Source organism: Ylistrum balloti, unplaced genomic scaffold (genome assembly GCF_031769215.1).
Source record: "Ylistrum balloti isolate Yb309-2 unplaced genomic scaffold, AGI_CSIRO_Ybal_v1 Utg369676, whole genome shotgun sequence".
NCBI lineage: Eukaryota > Metazoa > Mollusca > Bivalvia > Pectinida > Pectinidae > Ylistrum > Ylistrum balloti.
In genome coordinates, this window is record NW_026781919.1 from 41,806 (window position 1) to 68,072 (window position 26,267).

The 26,267-nt window shown below is 35.5% G+C and overlaps 1 protein-coding gene across 1 annotated transcript in view; it reads right to left on the minus strand.

Moving 5' to 3' along the window:
• Nucleotides 1-26,267, minus strand: part of LOC132563623 (uncharacterized) — a 102,477-nt gene that overhangs the window by 27,897 nt on the left and 48,313 nt on the right. Inside the window, exons 4-9 of the mRNA XM_060228367.1 lie at nucleotides 25,210-25,356; nucleotides 22,113-23,683; nucleotides 18,133-18,315; nucleotides 15,116-15,325; nucleotides 12,718-13,404; nucleotides 2,160-2,283 (exon numbers count right to left, since the gene is read on the minus strand). Of these exons, the coding sequence (XP_060084350.1) occupies nucleotides 2,160-2,283; nucleotides 12,718-13,404; nucleotides 15,116-15,325; nucleotides 18,133-18,315; nucleotides 22,113-23,683; nucleotides 25,210-25,356 (2,922 nt within the window). The remainder of the gene's footprint in view (nucleotides 1-2,159; nucleotides 2,284-12,717; nucleotides 13,405-15,115; nucleotides 15,326-18,132; nucleotides 18,316-22,112; nucleotides 23,684-25,209; nucleotides 25,357-26,267) is intronic.

Here is a 26,267-nt window from a genome sequence, read left to right on the forward strand (position 1 = left end):
TTTGAATGAATACAGTAGATACTAAAGTAGATATCAAACAATACTTGGTCAGTATCAAATGATTGAAAAACATATCAGTCATGGTATTTTCAACTTTGCCGTGATGGCACACTTCTTCCTGGTAGTCATAGATATCAGGAAGTTTAATTTAGTGGAAAGCAATTCAAAACTTGGTCCTTTGAAGTTGACAAGAAAGTATCACTTGATCTCAAAGATGTGATGTGATGTGATGGGCCTCCTGTATGTCTTTCAGTGAGGTATAGCCCCTGGAATTGTCACAGAGCTATAAACCCATAATTATAACTATCAAATTCTTGTAATAAGCCCAGCTCATATTTTGTATTAGCTACTGTGCTAACAGAAAGATGAAAATGGTATGTATATTCTCACTCAGATAAGATGTACAAAATAACAGCTCAATGTATATACTCAAATAACAGCTCAATGTATATACCAAAATAACAGCTCAATGTATATACCAAAATAACAGCTCAATGTATATACCAAAAATAACAGCTCAATGTATATACCAAAATGTATATACTCAAATAACAGCTCAATGTATACACCAAAAATAACAGCTCAATGTATATACCAAAAATAACAGCTCAATGTATACACCAAAAATAACAGCTCAATGTATATACCAAAAATAACAGCTCAATGTATACACCAAAAATAACAGCTCAATGTATATACCAAAAATAACAGCTCAATGTATACACCAAAAATAACAGCTCAATGTATATACCAAAAATAACAGCTCAATGTATATACCAAAATAACAGCTCAATGTATATACCAAAAATAACAGCTCAATGTATATACCAAAAATAACAGCTCAATGTATATATACAATGTATATATCAAAATGTATATACTCAAATAACAGCTCAATGTGTATACCAAAAATAACAGCTCAATGTATATACCAAAATAACAGCTCAATATATATACTCAAAATTAACAACTCAATGTATATATATATATACCTAAAATAACAACTCAATGCATATTCCAAGGTAAACTTTACTTTAAAACATTGAAGGAAAGTGCTGATGATTCAATTATATATGAAGAACATCAATGAAAGCCTATTTTGTCTATTTGTAAAGGACTTGTTGTAACTGTTAAAATTGTTCAATAATACAAGATTTTTGTAAAACAAATCACTGCTAATAAAATACCACACAAACAGCTTCACAAGATCAACAGCACACTGAAGTTATCAACATTCACAAGTGTCAAAATTAATCTTAACCTAAAAACATTCTCCTAAGGCCAGCAGATGTGGGAGTGTTATCTGAGGGAACACAGTATTGGGTGTATAAGGATAGACAAACTTGTATCTAATACACAGTCTTACTGTTTACATAGATCAAGTTTATCTGTCAATTCAAACTCATTTATTACACATAACAGTGTAAAATTCTAATATCACTTCCAACTGCCTGGTACATCAAGGCAATAATTTCACCAAATCATATCACAGATTTCTCCAAAAGCAAAATAAAGAGATACCTTGTCAAGTCAAGCAACTTTGAGGGATGTGTGTAGAATGAATCCTTCATTGTCAGTCTAGACACTGTAGTTTGTGTGTACAGTAGAACTTTGTTAGTCTGGACACTTTGGTTTGTATGTACAGTAGAACTTTGTTAGTCTGGACACTTTGGTTTGTATGTACAGTAGAACCTTGTTAGTCTGGACACTTTGGTTTGTGTGTACAATAGAATCTTGCTAGTCTGGACACTTTGGTTTGTATGTACAGTAGAACTTTGTTAGTCTGGACACTGGTTTCTGTGTACAGTAGAACCTTGTTAGTCTGGACACTTTGGTTTGTATGTACAGTAGAATTTTGTTAGTCTGGACACTTTGGTTTGTATGTACAGTAGAACCTTGTTAGTTTGGACACTTTGGTTTGTGTGTACAGTAGAACCTTGTTAGTTTGGACACTTTGGTTTGTGTATACAGTAGAACCTTGTTAGTCTGGACACTTTGGTTTACATGTTAACTGGAATCTGTGGTTAATTTCTGTGTAAAGTAGAACCTCATTTAAAAGAAAAGAAAAGAAATAAAACAACACTTGAATATAGCAATATTTTCTTGGATATTTAGGTCAGGATGAGAATATAAAAGGTCAATATCGCTTTGTATCTTACCTGTGTGTTGAATCTGGATGCGACCTTGCGATTACGTCTTCGTAAAACTGGCGCCTTGGATGGAGCTTTCTTTTCCTGCTCCTTCAAACTTGAGAACAGTTTCACTTTTTCGGCAAGGCTACATCTGAAAGTCAAACCACAAATTTCAATGGTATTTTACTTTGGCTCAATAACTAAGTAAACAAATATACTGTGACATCAAAACCATTTTTCCAATATCCCTGTTGTGAAGTAGATAAATCTACAGAACAGATCAAGATACAAGTGGTTATTCATTTCTCATGTTAACACAAATCAGTCAAATTTCCTACACATGCACATAGAAAACAGTTCTACAAGGAAGAGAAAACTCCTAAATTGGACACCCCTAGAAAATCCTCCTATTATCTCCGTGTGTTCATCAAACATAAAAGGAAGGAATAAAGAAATACTACACTGCAGAATAATGAATGTTAAGATTATAATGACTTACTATTACAGAACTGACTTAGAAATGACAAAGAATGATCAGCAATCAGAGATTTTGTATCATAATTATGTACCTGTAAACAAATAAGTAGACCTGTGTCGGGGTCATTTTATAATGTGTGTAACAGTGGCACAATTATAATGTGACATGCATTTCACCCTACAGGCAGTTTATACCTGGTAATATCATTCTGAAATGTCTATATAGCTACACACACAACCTACACCTGGTAATATCATTCTGAATAGTCTATATACACACACAACCTGCACCTGGTAATATCATTCTGAATAGTCTATATACACACACAACCTGCACCTGGTAATATCATTCTGTATAGTCTATATACACACACAACCTGCACCTGGTAATATCATTCTGAATAGTCTATATACACACACAACCTGCACCTGGTAATATCATTCTAAATAGTCTATATAGCTACACACACAACCTACACCTGGTAATATCATTCTGTATAGTCTATATACACACACAACCTGCACCTGGTAATATCATTCTGTATAGTCTATATACACACACAACCTACACCTGGTAATATCATTCTGAATAGTCTATATACACACACAACCTACACCTGGTAATATCATTCTGTATAGTCTATATACACACACAACCTGCACCTGGTAATATCATTCTGAATAGTCTATATACACACACAACCTGCACCTGGTAATATCATTCTAAATAGTCTATATAGCTACACACACAACCTGCACCTGGTAATATCATTCTAAATAGTCTATATAGCTACACACACAACCAACACCTGGTAATATCATTCTAAATTGTCTGTTGTCTTTACAAATCTGATTTTTTTAGGTGAGATTACACATCATCTGATGGTATAAAAGGATATTGGAATCGTGGAATACAGGCTCCACAACCTCTGACACACAGTAGACCTGTACAGTTCCCCTTACTGTTTGTATATATATAACTTAGGCAATCAAAGCACAGGTATAATTACTACCTATAGTTGGTGGGTATTTAATTGTTTAGGCCAAGGCATTCTGTATCAAGTGTGCACACGTTAACAATGATATGCAAAACACTAAATATAACATATCTAGACAGATCTGTGTGTTCACATCAACTTTTGAACATTGGTTAACCATTCTCCTTACCTTAGTCTGTTATATAACTTGTAAAGATCCTATAACTTTGTGTAATCATATTACTACTCAGTAATTCTGTAATTTTATGATGATCCTATAATTTTGTGGTAATCGCTATACCATCGCAGTAATCTCTTTAAAACTGTGGTAATCTCTATAACACTGTGGTAATCTCCATAACACTGTGGTAATCTCTATAACACTGTGGTAATCTCCATAACACTGTGGTAATATCTATAACACTGTGGTAATCTCTATAACACTTTGGTAATCTCTATAACACTGTGGTAATCTCTATAACACTGTGGTAATCCTATAACACTGTGGTAATCTCTATAACACTGTGGTAATATCTATAACACTGTGGTAATCTTCATAACACTGTGGTAATCTCTATAACACTGTAGTAATCCTATAACACTGTGGTAATCTCTATAACACTGTGGTAATATCTATAACACTGTGGTAATCTTCATAACACTGTGGTAATCTCTATAACACTTTGGTAATCTCTATAACACTGTGGTAATCCTATAACACTGTGGTAATCTCTATAACACTTTGGTAATCTCTATAACACTGTGGTAATCCTATAACACTGTGGTAATCTCTATAACACTGTGGTAATCCTATAACACTGTGGTAATCTCTATAACACTGTGGTAATATCTATAACACTGTGGTAATCTTCATAACACTGTGGTAATCTCTATAACACTTTGGTAATCTCTATAACACTGTGGTAATCTCTATAACACTGTAGTAATCCTATAACACTGTGGTAATCTCTATAACACTGTGGTAATCTCTATAACACTGTGGTAATATCTATAACACTGTGGTAATCTCTATAACACTGTGGTAATCTCTATAACACTGTGGTAATCCTATAACACTGTGGTAATCTCTATAACACTGTGGTAATATCTATAACACTGTGGTAATCTTCATAACACTGTGGTAATCTCTATAACACTGTGGTAATCTCTATAACACTGTGGTAATATCTATAACACTGTGGTAATCCTATAACACTGTGGTAATCCTATAACACTGTGGTAATCTCTATAACACTGTGGTAATATCTATAACACTGTGGTAATATCTATAACACTGTGGTAATCCTATAACACTGTGGTAATCTCTATAACACTGTGGTAATCTCTATAACACTGTGGTAATATCTATAACACTGTGGTAATCTCTATAACACTGTGGTAATCTCTATAACACTGTGGTAATCTCTATAACACTGTGGTAATCTCTATAACACTGTGGTAATCTCTATAACACTGTGGTAATCTTCATAACACTGGTAATCTCTATAACACTGTGGTAATCTCTATAACACTGTGGTAATCTCTATAACACTGTGGTAATCTTCATAACACTGTGGTAATCTCTATAACACTTTGGTAATCTCTATAACACTGTGGTAATCTCTATAACACTGTGGTAATCTCTATAACACTGTGGTAATCCTATAACACTGTGGTAATCTTCATAACACTGTGGTAATCTCTATAACACTTTGGTAATCTCTATAACACTGTGGTAATCTCTATAACACTGTGGTAATCCTATAACACTGTGGTAATCTCCATAATACTGTGGTATTCTCCATTACACTGTGGTCATTTCTATAAATCTGTGGTTGTTATTTAAGTTTGTGATTATCTCCACAGCTTTGTGGTGATTCTACAACTTTGAAGTAATCTCTTTACCACTGTGGAAATTCCATAACTTTGTGATAATTCTATACCTTTGTGGTGATCCCATCACTGTTTAGAATCCCTATATTTTTGTGTTAATATGGTGACAAACTGTCAGATTTATTTCTATCAACACTGAAAATGTTAAAAATAAATGGTTGTTTGAAAGGCTTCAGTTGACCTTTATTATCAGAGGTCAAAATCAAAAGGGTACAAATCCATCAAAACAGAAATAGCATTGTATTTTTCAATGGCCCTAACTCAGAAGTCTAAAACCTGTTACAGCAAATATTCCTCTCAGATTGTATACTGAAAGCATTAAGCAACCACATGCTGTTGCCTCATTATCCTCGCTGTTCAATTTTTGTATTAAAATCACTGAGGCAAAGAATGATACACAAGAACATTTTATAAAGTCACAGTTATGGTATGCTATCTCAGTAAGTTTTAATATCGCCCTGTCATAATATTTAAGTGCCTTCATTTTCTATGTAAATGTAGGTAGGGAAAAAAGTGGTTATGTGCTTATTTTCACTGCTGTGTCATTATAAAATCAGCCATGAAACCATATACACACGATCAAAAACACATTATGTTTATAGATATGGAAAGAATTCTATCTCAGTGTTTCACTTTTTAACATAAAAGTGCACGGTATAAATGTGTGAATGTCTGAGATATCACTTTCTGCTTTTCTTTAATTTTATCAATTAATAACATTTATATTTTTTCACTTGACCTGATAACTAAAACATAAATATTTGAGATTCAACCTTACCTCAACCAACTAAGAAATATCTATATGAGATTTCATTTACCTGGTAAGTAAGAAATATCTATGTGAGATTTCACTTACCTGGTAAGTAAGAAATATCTATGTGAGATTTCACTTCCCTGGTAACTAAGAAATATCTATCAGATTTCAATTTACTAGTAACTTAGCCATATCTGTGAGTTTACTTCTAGCTACAAGACCTTATCTGTCACCTTAAACAGACATGTACCTTTCATTAATTAACAGATATCCACTTGTTACTTAGTAACACAAAAAATCTGTAAATAAGTTACATACACTATTATTTAGTAACAAGACCCTATCGGTAAGTATAATGACATACCATTTATCAACACAACAGATAGGTTTCTAAATTTGTACAAACACTAACCTGTTTCTTAAAGTAACAGACACCTATCTGTTATTTAGTAACAGACACATGTGTCACTAAATAGCATTAAACTTGACAGTTAGTAACCGACTTACCTGTGACTTAGGAACACAGACTACAAGTGAAGAATTTAATCCTATGTGTTACACCCTTGCTCAGTTTTAACTAACTGCTGAGAACAAGAGGAAGTAAAATGCGTGTGTGCTATACATAAAGCACCCGTCAATATAACACCTAGAAGGGTATGTCATTTGACTGACTTTGGGACTGGAAGGGCAGGTCTTCATATTAATCCATTTACAAAAAGGACGAGACGAGGATGAACTGACGATAAGATCAGAAACAACACACCACATCACGACTATCACAAAGGTAAACCAGACACCTACTGATAATGATGGTTACTTTCTGACATTTCTGTAGAGAAAATAAAGTTGAGCATGCGTAACCTTAACCAAGTTTTTATAGGACATACTGGTTCTACGTGATATATACTGAATACTGTAATCTTGTCCTGCAGTAAGGCTACCTACAAAAAGCATACAAATTGCTGATCAGTAGGAGTGTATATGCTTTAGCATTGTCTTGTAATAATCAACCCTTCCCTTGATCAGATTCTGTATGTTGGCCCCTTTTACTTTTGGATACTTGGTGTCAATTGTTTTACCAGTTTAAAAAATTTCTGTGGGATTAACGGCCATTGTACTGTAATGATGAAGGACGGCTCTAAACTTGGATCAGCTCCTTGTTTTGCTGAAGTACAGTATACAATTCATTTTGCAGTCTAACTGAAGGATCATACACTTATGTCATACTAAATATTTTGATTACCAAGGATGTATATATGGACAGATTCCAGAAGTATATATATATACACTACACCACTGTAAGGATGGACTTACGTGTAATGTCTTGTTCCTACCTTCTGTTATTTATTACAAAACACAGCACTCCTCCAGACTAGATATAGGATTACCTGATATCTACCTATCCCTGTGTTATATCCTCCTTAAAATTACAATTCTACAAACTAATTATAAAGATATGAGAAATTCTATGTAGGTTTTGAAGTCCAGGTTGGGGATGGGGTATAAGGTGGTGGTGGTGGTGGTGGTGGTGGTTGGGGGTGGGGGATTTATGTGTGGTGGTGGATGGGGGTGGGGGTCATAAAGAATATTTGAGGGGGGTGGGGGTAGGGGCATTTATATGTGTTGTAGGTTGGAGGAGGGTGAGGTTATATGAGTGTTGGAAGTTGGGAGGTGGTGATTGAGGGGTGGTGGTTGGGGGTTGGGGTATATATGTGTGTTGGAAGTTGGGAGGGTGGTGGTGGGTGGGGTGTGGTGGCTGGGGGTAGGGGTATATATTTGTGTGTTGGAGGTTGAGGTGTGGTAGTTGGGGTGAGGTGTGGTGGCTGGGGGTAGGGGTATATATGTGTGTTGGAGGTTGAGGGGTGGTAGTTGGGGTGAGGTGTGGTGGCTCGGGGTAGGGGTATATATGTGTGTTGGAAGTTGGGAGGGTGGTGGTGGGTGGGGTGTGGTGGCTGGGGGTAGGGGTATATATGTGTGTTGGAGGTTGAGGGGTAGGATTATATATGTGTGTTGGAGGTTGAGGGGTGGTAGTTGGGGTGAGGTGTGGTGGCTAGGGGTAGGGGTATATATGTGTGTTGGAGGTTGAGGGGTGGTAGTTGGGGTGAGGTGTGGTGGCTAGGGGTAGGGGTATATATGTGTGTTGGAGGTTGGGAGGGTGGTGGTGGGTGGGGTGTGGTGGCTAGGGGTAGGGGTATATATGTGTGATGGAAGTTGAGGGGTGGTGGTTGAGATGTGGTGGTTGGGGTGAGGTGTCATTATCATTTAATGTAAACAGAAATGTGGAGACAACAGGAAAATCTAAGATAGAAATCAGGATGTAAGAAGGACATGTTGATTATCTCACTGACATAATACTTAAAGCTGATAAACTTTAACATATCTTGTATTATTTGTCAGTGAATATATATATCTAGTGACAGCCAAAGGATGTAGGGATATGTAAACTGGTGGAGTTGAAAATAAGGGTAATCCATTCAAATGATAATATTTACCTCAACATACCTCAGCAATGACATGTAAACTAATTAGCATGATATGCTAATTAGCATCAGGTATAAATACAGTCCTGAATCATGATGTACCTGTACTGACTCTCATCTCTCTCGCCCAATACCACATAATCCACATTCTCTGAGACCAAGGTCATTTATAACTAGTACACCACAGCCTTGTCATCTTCACCAGAAATAAACAAAACTTTCTGTGTGTTAACACAGTACACCACAGCCTTGTCATCTTCACCAGAAATATACACAACTTTCTATGTATTAACACAGTACACCACAGCCTTGTCATCTTCACCAGAAATATACACAACTTTCTATGTATTAACACAGTACACCACAGCCTTGTCATCTTCACCAGAAATATACACAACTTTCTATGTATTAACACAGTACACCACAGCCTTGTCATCTTCACCAGAAATATACACAACTTTCTATGTATTAACACAGTACACCACAGCCTTGTCATCTTCACCAGAAATATACACAACTTTCTATGTATTAACACAGTACACCACAGCCTTGTCATCTTCACCAGAAATATACACAACTTTCTATGTATTAACACAGTACAGGAAAGCTGGGTCATTTTGATCAGACGTATACACAAATTTCTATGTGTTAACACATTTCACAAAAGCTGGGTCATTTTGACCAGAAATATACACAAATTTCTATGTGTTAACACATTTCACAAAAGCTGGGTCATTTTGACCAGAAATATACACAAATTTCTATGTGTTAACACATTTCACAAAAGCTGGGTCATTTTGACCAGAAATATACACAAATTTCTATGTATTTTTAAGCCTTAAAAAGATACATACTGATCATGAAAATATTGAGGAAAAGAAATACCCATATCAATATGATTTATTAAATTGTTTTATAACTTGATGCCATTGTACTTAGATTTCTCCACCCTCTTCCTGGCACACCAACACACCCCCATCCATTTTTCCCATATTTTTGTACCAGTACCAACCATCTCTCTAATTTCATGCTTCATACTAAATCCCTAATTACACAAAACTTCTAAGGCTTTGAATGATCTTTCATCTAGCAGGTCATAGTGTTTAACCAATTAGAGAGGTCACAGTCCGCCATGATCCCTATAGTTAGAACTCTTCATTGTACGAAGGCTTTCACAAAGTGAACAAAATAAACATGAAACTTATAGACTTGATGTAATTTTATGTTACACCACACAGTCATGATATATTTTTAAGAGCATGAGTGAGCATATTCCTGATCTATCACAGTACTCCTAGCCAAATCGTAGCTGTAGCCAAATCATAAATCTACAATCATCAGTGGTTTGATCTAGCTATGTCCTTTATACTCAGCATGACAAACAAAATAAATTTCTAAAAAATAACGTTCACATCAAAATATATATTTCTACTCTCAGAAGATCTACAAAATATTGTTTGCTATCACAAAATATTATATAGAAAACGTGCTCTATCATCATCCATGTCAGAAAATTTAATATTTCTATAGTTTATACTCATTTTGCTGAGAAAATTGAATAATGACATAGCTATATATAAATGTTTTCACAGTATCTGTTGAAGAGTATGTAAAACAGGAGCAGCAGAGGTCAAACAAGGTCCTACAATAAACACCAGATTCTGATGGGTAGGAAGTTAGAGTACTTATGTACTGTCAGACTAGTAAACCACAAGGTCAATATCTTGTTATATAAAGGACAGACTAGCTTCTCCAGTCCATTAGTACACAGGAACACACTACAAACTGCTGGTATTAGTCGACATCAATCAACACATGAATATCATCCATTCAGACAAATCTTTAAACAAATCATCAAAAATGTACACTTCAACACAAGCGAACAGTACACAAGTATAAAAGAATATACTATTATTGTAATTCCAAACCATTTAATTCCAGCAAGCAAACTATTCTACTCTACACTAACTTGAGATCAAATATTTCTGATTATGACGACATCACCCATATTTGGAAGGTGTAGAAATATTTTCATCCCAGATATATAACGAAAAGAGGTTTCATTGGACATATTTGCTTTTGTGTTAATTAAAGTATAAACCAATTATTTTGCATATCAAAAGATGTTGTCTCTCTCTCCTCTCTCCTCCCCCCCACCCCCCCCAACTCCTTCCCTTCACAAATGAAAAATATAAATTAATTTAGCATTACTAGCTTCAATATCAGTGATTTCTGGACAAAGAATTATGCATACGCTATGAATTTCTTTTAGCGATGATGATTAATTAAAAATAACTCACAAAAATTTTAAAAACCAATCAAGGTCTAGCTTTCTAAAAGTACTTACTCTGAAGGCAATCTGATAAACAAGGGGAGATAAATCAATATAAAGAAAAAAACTACAGACATCAATTAACTACAATAAAAGTTTAGAGAAACAGTGGAAGATGACAACAGAATATATTATGATAGAGTACATGTAATAGGAAGGGAGATAATTCAATTTACAGTAAGCAGTTGAGATCAGATATATGTACAAGATGTTTTCTATTGTGTTAAATTACAAGGAATATGGAAGTGCATATTATGTATCGAGGATATTCATCAAATTCATAATGCTCTAAACAACACTAAGCAAACTCCCTGTATTTACCTACGTTGTTTCCATACAGATATGTAACAAAATCTACTGTCAATAAATTGACAAAATATCAATTTTTTTTTTATAAAATCTGTTGATGGTTACAAAGACAATAACAAGCACAGCAGCATTCACCAGCTAAGAACTACATGTAAATGTCATATATTTCTGACAAGCTTCTTACTTTACCCCATTACGTTCTGTAACTATACATGTATATGTCCAGCTGTGCAGTTTATTGACTTAGTCTAGAAAAGGTCCCATATCTATAACGAGGAAAACACTTGTATCACCTGGAGTTAATATTTACACGCACTCCCAGTTCTGATCAATAACTCAAATTTCTTTCTTTCTTAGGAAGTCTTACTTACCTTCATGAAAAATTTGTAAGTATGTCGTCAGAACACACATTTAGCAGGTAAATATATCCCAAATTTGTATAATTGCTGTGTTCTGCACTGTCATCAGCTTTGTACTATTCTGTCTGTAGTTTACTCCGTATTGTATTACAACCCTTACATGTACTCAATATACACATTGTTATAACGTCAACTTGATAGGGGCTTTCCTGTCTGGATGTCACATGACCTTAAACTACTGGAGGTCAGAGGTCAAACTGGGATGATATGTGGTACCTGAATAGTCATTTCCATAAAAGTGGCTATTTATATTGTTGACAAGCAGTGGGGGTGTATCACTTATAGTCTGCTCTAGAATTATACACATAACCATCCCTGTCCGGGTCAAATTAACATTCATGTCCTAATGGTCAACAGGATATGGCCAGAGGTCATTCTCATTATGACAGAGGTCACAGATCATTTAACAGGTATCATTGTTAAGACTTCCCAACAGTTAAATATCACTCAGGGTCTATCAACTTTCTTATAACGATCAATTAGATGTGCAGAAAGAGGACGAACCCTATCTCTATAACAGCCCAAGCTAGTTTGATATTATGAGAACCAGGATAATTGACCTTGTTGTGACCGAGGAGTCATCAACAAACTCTAAATGACCTTAGGTACTATGTTGCTCCTTTTCCTAAAATTGTTGATAATTGTACAGGAAATTTGCATGGTATATTCCTAATGATAACAAATCCATTGTTTTACCAAACATACAAATAGTTATCTGTTTTTTTCCCTCTCATTTTACATCAATTTTACATATATATACATATATATATATATATTATCCATATTCATAAGCATCAGTATTGCCAGCACCACATGCTTAACAAATATCCAATAGAGACACAATAGATACATGCTAAAAGCTTCTAACATTCCTTCTACAACCAAAGCATTTCTCCAATAACCTCTATGTTATTTACTATCACCCACATTCACATCCTACCTACCTGGAAACATCTGCTTCATCAGATTCATCACCTTCTTGTCTTTTCTTTTCTTTCTCTCCCTTATCATCTTCCTTTTCTTCTTTTTTATAATCTTTCTTTTCCTCCTCTACTTTTTCCTCACTTTCTTCAGTTCCGTCTTCGCCCATGGTTGCGGCTATTTTGACCTCGTCTTCGGTGACAGGTTGTGTCCTTGACCTTTCCCGTTTCTTCCTGTCGATATATCTTTTGGCCCCACTAGCTGACTTTGACTTTTCTTCGATTTGTTGTTTAAATATGGAGGCTTTGGCTGACACACTGAGTCTAGCAGGATCATCATCATTTAAATCTGTTTCAATACCGAGACTTCGTAAACTGTCTGACATTTTGTCAGAGACCTGTGAGTCAACTTCGACGTCAGAAAGAATTCCAGAGTCTGTTTTTGAATCCCGATTTCCGTTTGTATCCTTTTTGGTTCGGAAGGTTACAAATTCACCTGTCTGACCTTCGGGAATGGCACTTAATTCTGCTGCCGTTATAGGCAGTGTCTTATGTCTGTCTTTTCTCGACTTATTGGGTTTCAAACGATGATACGGATGAGGAAATTCAGTCTTTTTGATGGGAAGTGATTTCTGTTTTTGAAACTGCTGGAACACATTGGTAGAGGCTTTACGAAGCACTTCGGCTCGAAAGGCTCGAACTGATTCTAAACTGTAAACAGGGTAGGTAGAAAGAAAAACAACGAAATAAATAGATATACAACATCCAGCATGCGCCACTTGAGAAAAGAGAAGAAATGAAATATTTGATATATTGTAGATATCAGAGGCATATCACAAGCTGATGAAGACAGAAGTGCTGTTTGGTTTTTGATTTTCTCATAAAATTTTTTTTTAAAAATCAAACTTAGTTCTAGTGTATCTATTGAGGATATCTCTAAATAGACTTAACTTAAGATCGAGGGTTTTCTTTAAACTGAAACTGAAATATGAATAAATTGGAATCTTATTCTTCATGTCACAATACTTAAAAGCTAGTATTTAATATACATTTATTATAGGGAATAAGAAAGTTGAAATAAAAATCTGAATTTGCTAACTTATGTCAGTTGCCAAATTTACAAATAACTACACTGGTTCATTAACAATTCTTAAAACAACCTAGTTGTATCCCTTCTTACCATCACAAGTTCCTCATAAGATAAATCTATCCTGAAATGTCTCTTCCGCTCTATCATGTTGATAACGAATTTCTATCACACTTGTGACTCTAAATATCATAGTCATACTCTATTTTTATACTTTAACTTGAAATAGCATACACCTTTATACTCTAGTGACGTAATTACCGACGAACACGTTTCAGGTAGATCTAGATAGAAATAAACACCATTTACTGCGACAATAAATAGGTAGCATGAATGATTGCAACCCTAAACTGAACATGAATTTACACACTAACAGCACAAACAGAAAGCATGTTATTTTTATTTCAGTGCTAATTTCTTTACTGTGACATATTTGTTTACTAGATTGAAAGAAATTTTTAATTCCTAAATACAAGAAATTTTATGATTGTAGATGTCTATTATATTACGTCAGATAAAGTGAGAATATACAAAAACGAAAAGAAATATAAGCAAAAAAAAAACATAGTCAACATATTAGATACCACATGGAAAGCAGTTAAACATATGAAGCAATATGATGAGGACAGTAAAAACATGACACCGGAGAACAGACCGATACAATCTCTACAGCTTTATATTTCCACAAGAATTTCGGGATGATAAGTAAGAGGTGTCAGTTAACATGAGGTGCGTGACCCTGATTTTATGGTCAGTGAGTTTTGACAAATCTGTGTCACACAGAAGCTTGTCAAACAACCTAATTGTGTCTGGAGGCATGACTCTTACAACCGTAACCTGAACATATTGTTTACACATGTCTGACCAAAGCATTTCTGTTGTCAGAGGAAACTTATATGCTGTGTTTCTAATTTTGAACAGATTTGTCACTGAACGTTAAACTCAATTGAGCTAGATATCTACAGAGCCCAATCTGTAAACTATATCTTACTTGTTGGTTGATGAATTTGAAAACAATGAACATCTTCGTTAATTTGATGCCAAGGAAATTATTAAAATTTTCAGTTTTTGTTTACAAAACTTGAGCATACATTAGTTCATCATGTAAACTAAACTCACTTTTTTTTTCATTTTTTTCAAGATGACTATACATATCATTTATAATATCAAAATCATATTTTACAATTAAGATTTTTGGAAACGGTTTGGACAAAAATATTTTAAACAATTCCTTCACTACTTTTTTTCACAAAATATTAACTGACACCTCCCATTAACATTCATTGTGGAAACAGACCGAGAATAACCCAACAAATAAGGCTGTGGAACACCAACCTGTCAGCCTCCTGGATTTCCTCTAAAGTCACTGGCTGTGTGCGCCGTCTCCAATCCTCTCGTTTACTTTCCTGGAATTGCTTGCGCTTTGATGTCACTGATTTTCCTTTATCAGCAAGGCTGCTCAGTCTTTCTATCAACAACTCCCCAGATACAGAAGGCTGTTCTGATGAAAAATCGAAACTTGCTGAAGTCTTTGGACTTTCACCCCTGGAAACCAAAAAAGAATTGAAAGTGTAATTGATCATGTTATATGTTTAAGACATCAATGTTTATGTTTCCAAAATTTAAACTTGTATTTTTTCATTTTCATATTATACTAAGAGAAAAGATAATCACATTGCTACTCATCAAAACTGATCTACATTTCTGTTAAAAATTTTCATTCAAGACTTCAAAAAATTTTAGGTGAGTTATTAATTATTAGTGTCATCTGCATGAAATAAACAATTTTTTTCAATACACCGCGAAATTTTCATCCATGTATCCTTATAGAGGAATTCACCTCACGTTCATTTCACCCTCTGAGGATTATGTAAAAGAGTTATATAAGTTTAATAAATTTCCACCTTCTTCCTTAACATTGCCTGTTCATTAACAAAAATGGTGTCAAAAATAGTATATAATATCATCTTCCAAAAATATTTCTATTTCTGAAACCATTACATGACTTGTCAAAGTAATTCTATTTTCTAGATAAAGTGTGTATAGTTCATCTATAAATAGAAAAGAAATTTCCAACTGAATCATGTCCTGATGAAAGGAGATAATTTCATGACAACAGATAAAATAAATAAATATTAAACATGGATGAAAATAAACAAAAATGTGCCGGATATTTGAACTGGTACGTCATTTCATCCTTTAGTTTCCTGATGCGTATTAAAGGGACTTGAAATTATGATTATATTATCAAGTACAAGAACGCCACATGCTATTATATAAACTTGGGATAAAGGATAGCCTGTCTGATGACTGTCAGACACAGAGTACCAGCAAGCTCCTGTATCTATAATCACATCATAATTACTATCATGTACCTACTCTGGCACTTCATCAAAGCCTAATTGATATCAAAATGCACATTTTGTATGTAAAGTATTTTCAAAGACATTGAAATTTCCTGTTTGCCATATCTATCATATAATAAGATCAGTGCTGCTAGAAGACAATATCTCATTTATAACAGGGATATCTCACTGAAAGTTGTGGGGTAGATTTATAATGGGGATATCTCACTGAAAGTTGTGGGGTAGATTTATAATGGGGATATCTCACTGAAAATTGTAGGGCAGATTTATAACGGGGATATCTCACTGAAAGTTTTGGGGTAGATTTATAACGGGATATCTCACTGAAAGTTGTGGGGCAGATTTATAACGGGGATATCTCACTGAAAGTTGTGGGGCAGATTTATAACAGGGATATCTCACTGAAAGTTGTGGGGCAGATTTATAACGGGGATATCTCACTGAAAGTTGTGGGGCAGATTTATAACGGGGATATCTCACTGAAAGTTGTGGGGTAGATTTATAACGGGATATCTCACTGAAAATTGTAGGGCAGATTTATAACGGGGATATCTCACTGAAAGTTGTGGGGCAGATTTATAACGGGGATATCTCACTGAAATTTGTGGGGCAGATTTATAACGGGGATGTCTCACTGAAAGTTGTGGGGCAGATTTATAACGGCCCAGGACAATCCCTGGTAACTGCAAAAGTTGTGAGTGAACTGTAATCACTCATAGGCTTGTTCTGTGATAAATATGGCACAAAATAATTGCATACTTTAGTTTCCCAGGATTTTCTCCTTCATTTAACAAACACAAAGGGTAAACATTGACTTTTTTATGACTCAGAGATCTATTTTAATATACCAGTGTTGTTGGAGTATGACACTGATGAGCACAGAACATAAAGTCCTCTGAGCACAGAACATAAAGTCCTTAACTACAAATATTACAGGATCCACACAACAGTAAACAATGTTTCATTATCTCTCCAGCTACGTAGGCTTCTATATAAAAAAGGTGCAATAAAAATGTAAAGAGTGTTTACAGACAAAGCTAGACCATGTCTCACTATCTATCATATTTATCATATAATTTCCATATCTTCTGCCATTGCTAGAGGGATACTGCACTTCAGTCTATAACATCCATGTTTTTTTGTTCATAATTACTCCATACCCTAGAATTAGTAATTGACTGGCCCAAGTAAACATATGAGAGTGTTCCATTGATCCAACATAGGGATATGAGGACTAATCCAGTTTATTTCTATATGCAATGATTTTCATGGTATAAGACATATCAATAAACAGATGTTCAGAAAGACATGCAAATTTGTGTTAATTCAACTCTTAGTGAAACGCTTTAAACACAGAAAATATACAATGAACAGAAGACTTTCTGTTATTTTTTTAATCAAGCTGTTTACTTTTTTCTTCATGTATAGCATTAAATCTTTATAAGCAACACTAGCATGCCTGATGTCATGTACACACCATCAATCCTATCTTTAAATCATCCAAAATTACACTGAAATCTGTTTTAAATGTTGATATCATTAGACTATCAATCAAAACATCTACTGGACTGTCAGAGATTGGATCTATTCCGTTTTTGATTTCCTCACTAAACACTACACCCAAGTCAGTGTGCAACTGAAGATCTGTAATCAGCATAAACATTTCCATTCAGACCACTAAAAATTACAAAAAAATAAATAAATAAATAAACCCGCCTACATTCGTTTTTTTAAAAAGCTTTCGGTAACGGTTTTTAATTTATCTGATTTGTTTGATTTACCTCCCTTTAATGGTAGGGGTCTTTAAACATTACAATAAATTGTTTCTGTCATAAAACAGTTACCCACTCTGAGGGATACTGGCAATCATTCATTTTTTGGAGAGACACCAGAACTACTTATCTGACGAGTTCACATAATCAGTTTCCATTGAAAAGACTAGTACAACAGGAACACTCAACTTCTAAGGAAACAAGAGTTACCTACCTTTTAAATGTAAACTTTGGTGTAGTGGTGCCAGATTTAGTCTTAGGAGTCACTGGACATGATTGTATTTCCTCAAGGCGAGATTGCATGTTGTATATCCTCTCAGCCATGGACACACCTGCCTGGTGTGTTGTGCCATTTTCCTCATCATCTATGCTGTCTCCACGATGTTTACGTTCACGTCTGTGAAAATCAGCAAATATTATTGATAAATTTGGTTTTATAAGAAATATTCATACCTCTAACATAGCCCATGTATCAGCTATCTGTTATATTAGATCTCTAAGTATGAGGTATAGACATGCTCTTCAGTAACAAATCAGTTACTATGGTTTTGATGTGTCTTCATATTCAGAACTTTTTGAAATTTTACCTGTTTCTGTAAGCTTTACAATCTCTATCTTTCACCTGTTGTTGCACAATCTTCTGTGTAACAGCACAGTGTAGCTCGACATGTAAAACTAAAGAATGGTCTGGGAGTAAGGAACTACAAATTTACCATAGCAACAACATCAGAACCTCAGAAATGTACATCTCCTCATCAGCTGATAAACTGAGAATCTACACCTTTTGCCAAATGACTAGCATAAAGAGGCCCTCACATGGGTAACACACATGTCCAGTAAATCAACCTGTCCTTGGATTACACTGTCCAAGCTTTCAGAGGGGGCCAAAAAGGGGTAATCAAAGTGTAAATAATGAGGTTAGGCCAGTGTGCCCTACATAGGGCTGAAAGTAGTTTGATTAGGTTTGGAGTTCGATGAATTAAGTCATATATGACACAACTATGACTTGACCACTGACATTTTAGCCAATATAGGAAATGTCCAGTAAGTGTTTTAGCCAACATAGGAAATATTCACTATGTGGGTCGTGAAAAGTTCAGAGATTAAATCTGATCTAAATTATCTTACCTTTCTCTACAGGTAGATACATTTAATCACTATGATACCAATCATTTATATCCAGATATTATATCATATGTCAAATTGACGGGGTTGTTCAATTTGAAAATAATTTTCATCATATTAATAAAAAAGCATTTATGCTTTTCATCTATAATTCTACAATATCTGGATTCATTTTACATTTCCTTCTAGAACCCTCAAACATTGAGAAATACAGATGTCCAGATGGAATATCTAATGATAACCCTTTAAGGGTAAGAGGACACATGCATGCATTGAAGGAGATAGTTAGTTTAGAATATTCCATATAAAAGTTAGACACCAACTAGTCAAGCATATTACTATCATAAAGACATATAGCTAAAACAATGTGTATATTAAGAATTGTACAATAAGAAGTGAGAAGTATAAACATACCATATAAATCCTGTAATAATGAAGCCAAGGGGCCAAAACTGATCTAATGTAAGGGATATAAGGATCATTATAGGACATTTGTTAGCAGTTCTTCTGACACTCAAAAAGATGTGGGCGGGCTTATTGCTGAACAGATGTGATATCTATATCTTCTTATCTAAACTACGATAATGAGAAATCAAAATTAAGGAATAATTTTTTTTTAAAAAGACAAAATAATTTTATAAATATCTGATTTTTTTCTGTGATATTTAGTTCTAAAAGAAGGCATTAATTGATAATTGAAATGAAAAGATAATTTTACAATACAGGAAGAGAAGGGGCTCCAGGAGGGGAATACAATGCTGTAATTTGACCGAGAGAGTTATGTATGACCTTGACTGATGTAAGAAATGGTACTAGAGATCGTTTTGGCTTCAACACAACAACAGCTAGAAACTGTGAAGGGAGAACAGACGTAAAATCCATCAAAATCTGATGGCCACAGAAAACAGTAATAAAACATCAAAACCATAGCTATTTATAGTCCTAGTTCTTACATCACCAAAATATCAAGATTTTTGTTTTCAAGAAAGTATTGGAGGATACAAAATATCAATCAAGTAGGAATATTGCATAATTCTTCCACCATTTATCATGACGATATAAAAAAAAAGGATAAAAGAGATTACATCTCGTAGAGCAGACAGACGTAATTACAACACGAACAGTCTGACTATGAGATACACAAAGTGGCATTTAACTAGGAAACAATCAACATACAAAAATATATTAATATTTGAGCAAACTAGCTGCTTCTGTTATTGTTTCCTGTTAACATAATCATCTGACAAGAAGTCTATATCAACTCATGCTGCCAAGTACACAATATCAACAAATCTCTTTTCATTGTCCACTAATAAGCCCACCCATTCCTTGAAGGCCATGTGTTGACTCCCTTGTCTTATTGTAGGACATACCTGGTACACATTCAGCCTTATATGCTATACTTTTTATTTCAGAAGACTTGAATCTAGTGAGATCTTGGCTAGATCACCATAATAAAGGCAGATCAAATGAAAGTTTACATCAGCCTACATTAGTATTGTAAGCCCTGATCACAAGCTCCACTTTATAGACCTGCTTGCACCACCAGTCAGCCCCAATAAAATTGTTTAATGTGGATGCCCATTAAAACTACTAGCCCTGTGTCAGACTTATTAAAATCATCCTCTTCTGTGGTAGGATCCATTACAAATGCAATTCAAAATAAAACTGCCATCTTTTTTGATGGGCCACTAAAGCCGCCATCCCTATGTTGGGCCCCAATAGACCTGCCATCCCCTGTGGTAGGCCCCACCAAAACTGCCATCCTCTGTGGTGGACCCCACTTGAGCTACCGTCCCCTGTGGCGGGCCCCACTAGAGCTACCATCCCCTGTGGTGGGCCCCACTAGAACTACTATTCCCTGTAGACAGCCCCACTATCTTTCTGAGGTAACTGTCATGTCCACTGTTAAACAACATGCAAAGTATAACCCTATTGGATGTTCCTGTCAGTGACCTAGCCTTCTATACTTTGTCACTTAATACACCAAGCTGCATACCAAACAACCTTACACATGTGTACACATGTTGCTAATTAATAATGATTCTAGCATATGCATAATGTTAATTAACTATGCACGTTGTCAGTAGAAAGACATCCTGCCCTGACCTTCACCTGCCAACACCCTCATTACAACGTCCCTCTACACTCTACACCTGTCAAATCTAATTAATATCATCCTTCTTCAGCCATTTCTCACAAAATAATATCCTATCTATTGATTTTTGGATCAAAATCTACCTCTAACTTCCATTATAACTAGATAAATCAATGGCTTCATAAAGTATCTGTTCATTTTTTAGTTTTTTGTTCTGACTCTCCACAATGAAACCTACCGAACACTGGCAGGCAATCCTTCTCAATATTTAATTTTTATTTTCCACTTCTATTGATTTCCTTATAAGATACCAAATCCCCATCCACACAGCTGTAAGAAATGAATATAAGCTTGAACTTTCATTTTCCCATTATATAACACATGTATGTGTAACACTATTGAGTATCAGTATTGATTCAAAACTAGCAAGAGTTGCTACCCTTAGTTTTGAACACTGAGGAATTTAAAATGTCTTTTCAAATGATTACTAATACATGAATTATGTCAATATCTATATACTGGTATTTAGATCAGAGGAAGGTTGACAAAGACGGAACTAAAATGGGAAAACCTTTGATAAAAGCAAGAAACAAACATGAACACACCATACACAGTCACCAGGTGTACGGTAACCTAGTCCTAGCTGAAACATTCTCTCCTTCCCACCCACCTGGCAAAATATCAAAGATGTTCAAGTGTGATATCATACCATGATGTCATCCCCCTGAGACATATACATAACAACAGAAACGTCATGAAAAAGCACAGACCACGTCAGCATAAAAATACAGATCACTGAATTCACATGGTTGTTGGGGAATTGTTTCAAAATTTTTTTTTTTTTAATTTCTATTGCTCAAGAGATTACAAAACTAATGATCAGTGTTTATAAACCTCCAGTCCTTAATCTTCCCTGCAACTTAGGTGTAAATTGTCTGGAAAATAATTTCCTAGTTAGTTGGAAAGCTTACCTCAACGTTTCCTTAATGTCATCTTTGGCAGAAAGGACTTTCTTCTCTCCCTCATCATTGTCTTCACCTTCCTGGGCGCGACGTCGCTCCAGGATACTTGCTAATTCTGCGTCCACGATGACGCCTGAAGTTTGTTTCAATGAAGGTGTTCGTTTTAGTATTCCTTTCAATTTTTGTTCGGATATATCCACTTTACCTAATGATTGTGTCCTCTTTAATGAAAGTGAGACTGATGGTTGTATTGTTTTTCCAGCTGAGGAAACGCGATCTCGGAAGGGAGATAATCTCCCTTCAATAGTCCTATCTGGAGTGTCCTTTTTGGGAGCCGCCTCTATAACAGCCCTTACAATTGGCTTGGATATCTCTTTTGACTTTTCAATGGAAGCACGACGAATAGTTTTCTCAGTTACGTTTTTAGGAGCAGGCTGTTTTTGTGGTAACACTTTTTCATCGCTACATGATGCAGCCTCTTGTTGAACAGTGTTGATGAAATGAGCTACATCAGCTGGGCTTTCTACATGTAATTTACTTAGAGATGATGTTAGATTTGGATCGCTGGATTGAGATTGGGTCTTTCTATCTGTACTTGATTCACACATATGGTCCATTTCTGCTGTGACCTTGTCAAGGACAGCAAGGCTTGTATCAATTGCGGAAATATCCATCCGGACAGCACTCTCTCCATCTGGAGATCCTCTTTCCATTTTAGTGATATCTTCCACTATCCGTGGTGATACTTTATCACTGTCATGTTTAGAATTAGACTGAGATAATGACCCCTCCCCTGATGTAACAGATGATGTGAGTTTTGTTTGAGATATGTCAGGTTTAGTAAGATGAACCTCCGTTGAGGTAATGGGACATGGTGCTAACACCTCTTTTGTCATCACATCCATTTCCTTCCGCCGTAAATTCAAGATGGCTGCCACTTCTTTGTCTACAATATTCTCACTAACACCAGGCACAGATTTCCGGGATGAGTCTTTCTCCACACTTTTATCTGTTATTCTATCTCTCTCTAGCTGTTCCCCTTGTTGTTGTTGACTGGTCACCACCTCCTGTCTCTTACTAAGCACTGCAGCTAACTCAGGTGACGGTTTGTCCATGTTTTCATTCCAAGTATCATTCGATTTCTGAACAGTCTCTACAGGAAGTGGAACCCTGTCAGTGGAGCTGGGGCTTTGTCTCCTCATGAAGTCTGATTTAAAACTCCCTGACCTTTGAACTGTGGATAGTCCACGATCTTCAGGTACAGGGCTATTACGCACACGAAGACTTTGAGTTCTTTCTGGTGTGCGACGTGATCTCTCTGTGTTCGACTCATCACTACTAGTTACGGCACAAGCTTCTTGTCTGCGAAGACTAAATTTCCGCCTAGGTGATACTGCGACAGGCTCCGACTCTGAACTGGACTGTTCTGAGCTGGAGAACTTTTGTAAGAGAGATGAGAAATCTTTCTGTCGGGCGATTCGTCGTGGAGATTTGTTGATGTCTTCCACTTGTTTGTTACTAACAATGTTGTCATGGGAACGATCACTGTCACTTGAAAATATAGAAATTCCAGACGATACCTACAAAGAGACAGTACAATAGGAAACAAACAAAATTCAACAACTTTATTATTATTATCTGCTTGGTATAAGCAAAGTATTTCTATCTAAACTTCTATTTACGAGATTGCATTATCAATACATTAAAGAGCCAATATACAAACAAGTGGCCCAATGTGCCTGCAGCGCTCACCATCATTGCAGCCAGTTAATTCTTTTCAGCCTTCCAATTCTAATACCTCCTTACAGTATGTTGCAGATAAAAAACAAAACTTTGGGTTTCACACATTTGACCACTGTTAACTATCATTTTGATCAATCAAACAGTCTTTCACATGCCATTATGCTTTTTGTCCGATAACATGACCATGGGATTTTCGGTTTTGCAGAAGAAGTGTATTCAAAATCTAATCACATTCAACTCCTGTAAAGTAGAAGATGAATCAAGTTCATTTGAACAAACAAAACAGCATCCCAGCATAATACTGGCCCAATATCATGACTGGAGCAATTTAGTTATCTTAAAGAAACTGCATGGGTCAGGGTTACTAATTTGAAAAATATCTGCAAGTCGTTCTTCTTGACCCTAAAAAAGGACCCTTTATCATTGTGATTAAGAGAGTTGATGCCTGCTGATGGATTCATCAGCCATTCAGCCATTTATTCCAATTAACTCTTCACATTAAACATTTTTCTCAAGATATCAAAGGCAAACCAGACAATGAAAGTCAGCCATGTCAGCTCAAAGGCAAACCAGACAATGAAAGTCAGCCATGTCAGCTCAAAGGCAAACCAGACAATGAAAGTCAGCCATGTCAGCTCAACCAGACAATGAAAGTCAGCCATGTCAGCTCAAAGGCAAACCAGACAATGAAAGTCAGCCATGTCAGCTCAAAGGCAAACCAGACAATGAAAGTCAGCCATGTCAGCTCAAAGGCAAACCAGACAATGAAAGTCAGCCATGTCAGCTCAAAGGCAAACCAGACAATGAAAGTCAGCCATGTCAGCTCAAAAGGCAAACCAGACAATCAGCTCAAGGTCAAATCAGCCTAAAAATGTCAGCTCAAAGGCAAACCAGACAATGAAAGTCAGCCATGTCAGCTCAAGGTCAAATCAGACACTAAAAACCTGGCTCTGTCACCTCAATCCAAGGTCAAACCAGACAATGAAAGTCAGCCATGTCAGCTCAAGGTCAAATCAGACACTAAAAACCTGGCTCTGTCACCTCAATCCAAGGTCAAACCAGACATATAAAAGGTAGTTGATTCAGTCACCTTATGGTCATACCACAGACTTACAAGGGAGTTAAGTCACTTTTATGTCAAGGTCACAACAGAGATTTAAAGTGTTGTTATTTAGACACTTAACGATAATCTTCAGACAGTTTAATTACACTTAATGACCTGCTTAAATAGTACAAGATCAGTCAAGATGTTGCGTCCTTTAGGCCAGCTCATATCCTCAGTATTAGACAGACCCAAGTTTTTCCCTTGTGGTACAGCTGCTGAGATAACCCTATACTGATGGTACTCTGGTTAGGTACTTACCTTAGATGGTATATTGAATCGTGATGGCAGCAGTTTGTCGAGCACAGAAGACCTAGGCTGGGCATGCTCTTCAGTGTGAGAGTTAGATGAACGTGCACTGTTAAGACCATGCTGGGGTGTGTGGAGGGGATAGCGCGAAGACACACCCTGTGAATGGGGACGGGAAAATAGATAAAAAAATCAACACACAAACAATTTGTTATTAAGGAAATATAAAAAAAAAACTGAGGTCAAACCAGCAAACCTGTGTAGTGGTATAACAAACAAGTTATTACCAGTGACGGATTCATGCTCATTGTTATAACCCTATCCCTTTGTGAACAAATTTCAAAGAGAGTTGAAATTCTACAATGATCCAAGTTTTTAAAACCCTGAAACTAGCATCCTTAATGTTTATTATTTTCACATCAGTTCCCTTAAGAATTTATCTTCAACATTTCCTTTTTTAACAAATTAAAAAAAAAGTTGTTTTCCTTTCCTTATCTTATCCCCCTAGATCTGATCAGTATTTTGAGTAGGTATCCACTGAATTTCAATTAAAAGAGTAAAAGCTAGAAAGTGGCTTTCATATACTTAAAATATTTACTATAATATCTTGTAACTGGTTTAAAATATATAATATTGTTTTCAAATAAGTCTGGTTTCTCCTTAAATACCTATGCACAGCCAGTCAGGTTTTTACCCCATACACCCCCTTTTTTTCACTTTAAGGAAGCATTCTTCTTTTCATCTGCAAATCTGTGCAACTTTTTCCCAGACTGTACTTAATGTTACTGTGATTATACAGATACATTGGGCAAAAAAATAAATAAGTATGCATAAATGATGAGCCTTAAAAATAAAAGTTCTTTTTTAATTTCTGAGGATAAAACAATCTTTAGAAAATACACACATGCACATTCTAGAAATTAACTGCTCCTAAAAAATTGAAACAAAGAAATCCTTCCCACACGCAAACTCATTTCATAAAAATTTTTTCCAATTTGATTATGAAAGCAAGCATAGTTAAGGTTTTCAAACTTTTCAGAAAATATGAGAAATTCAAAATCAACGGAGAA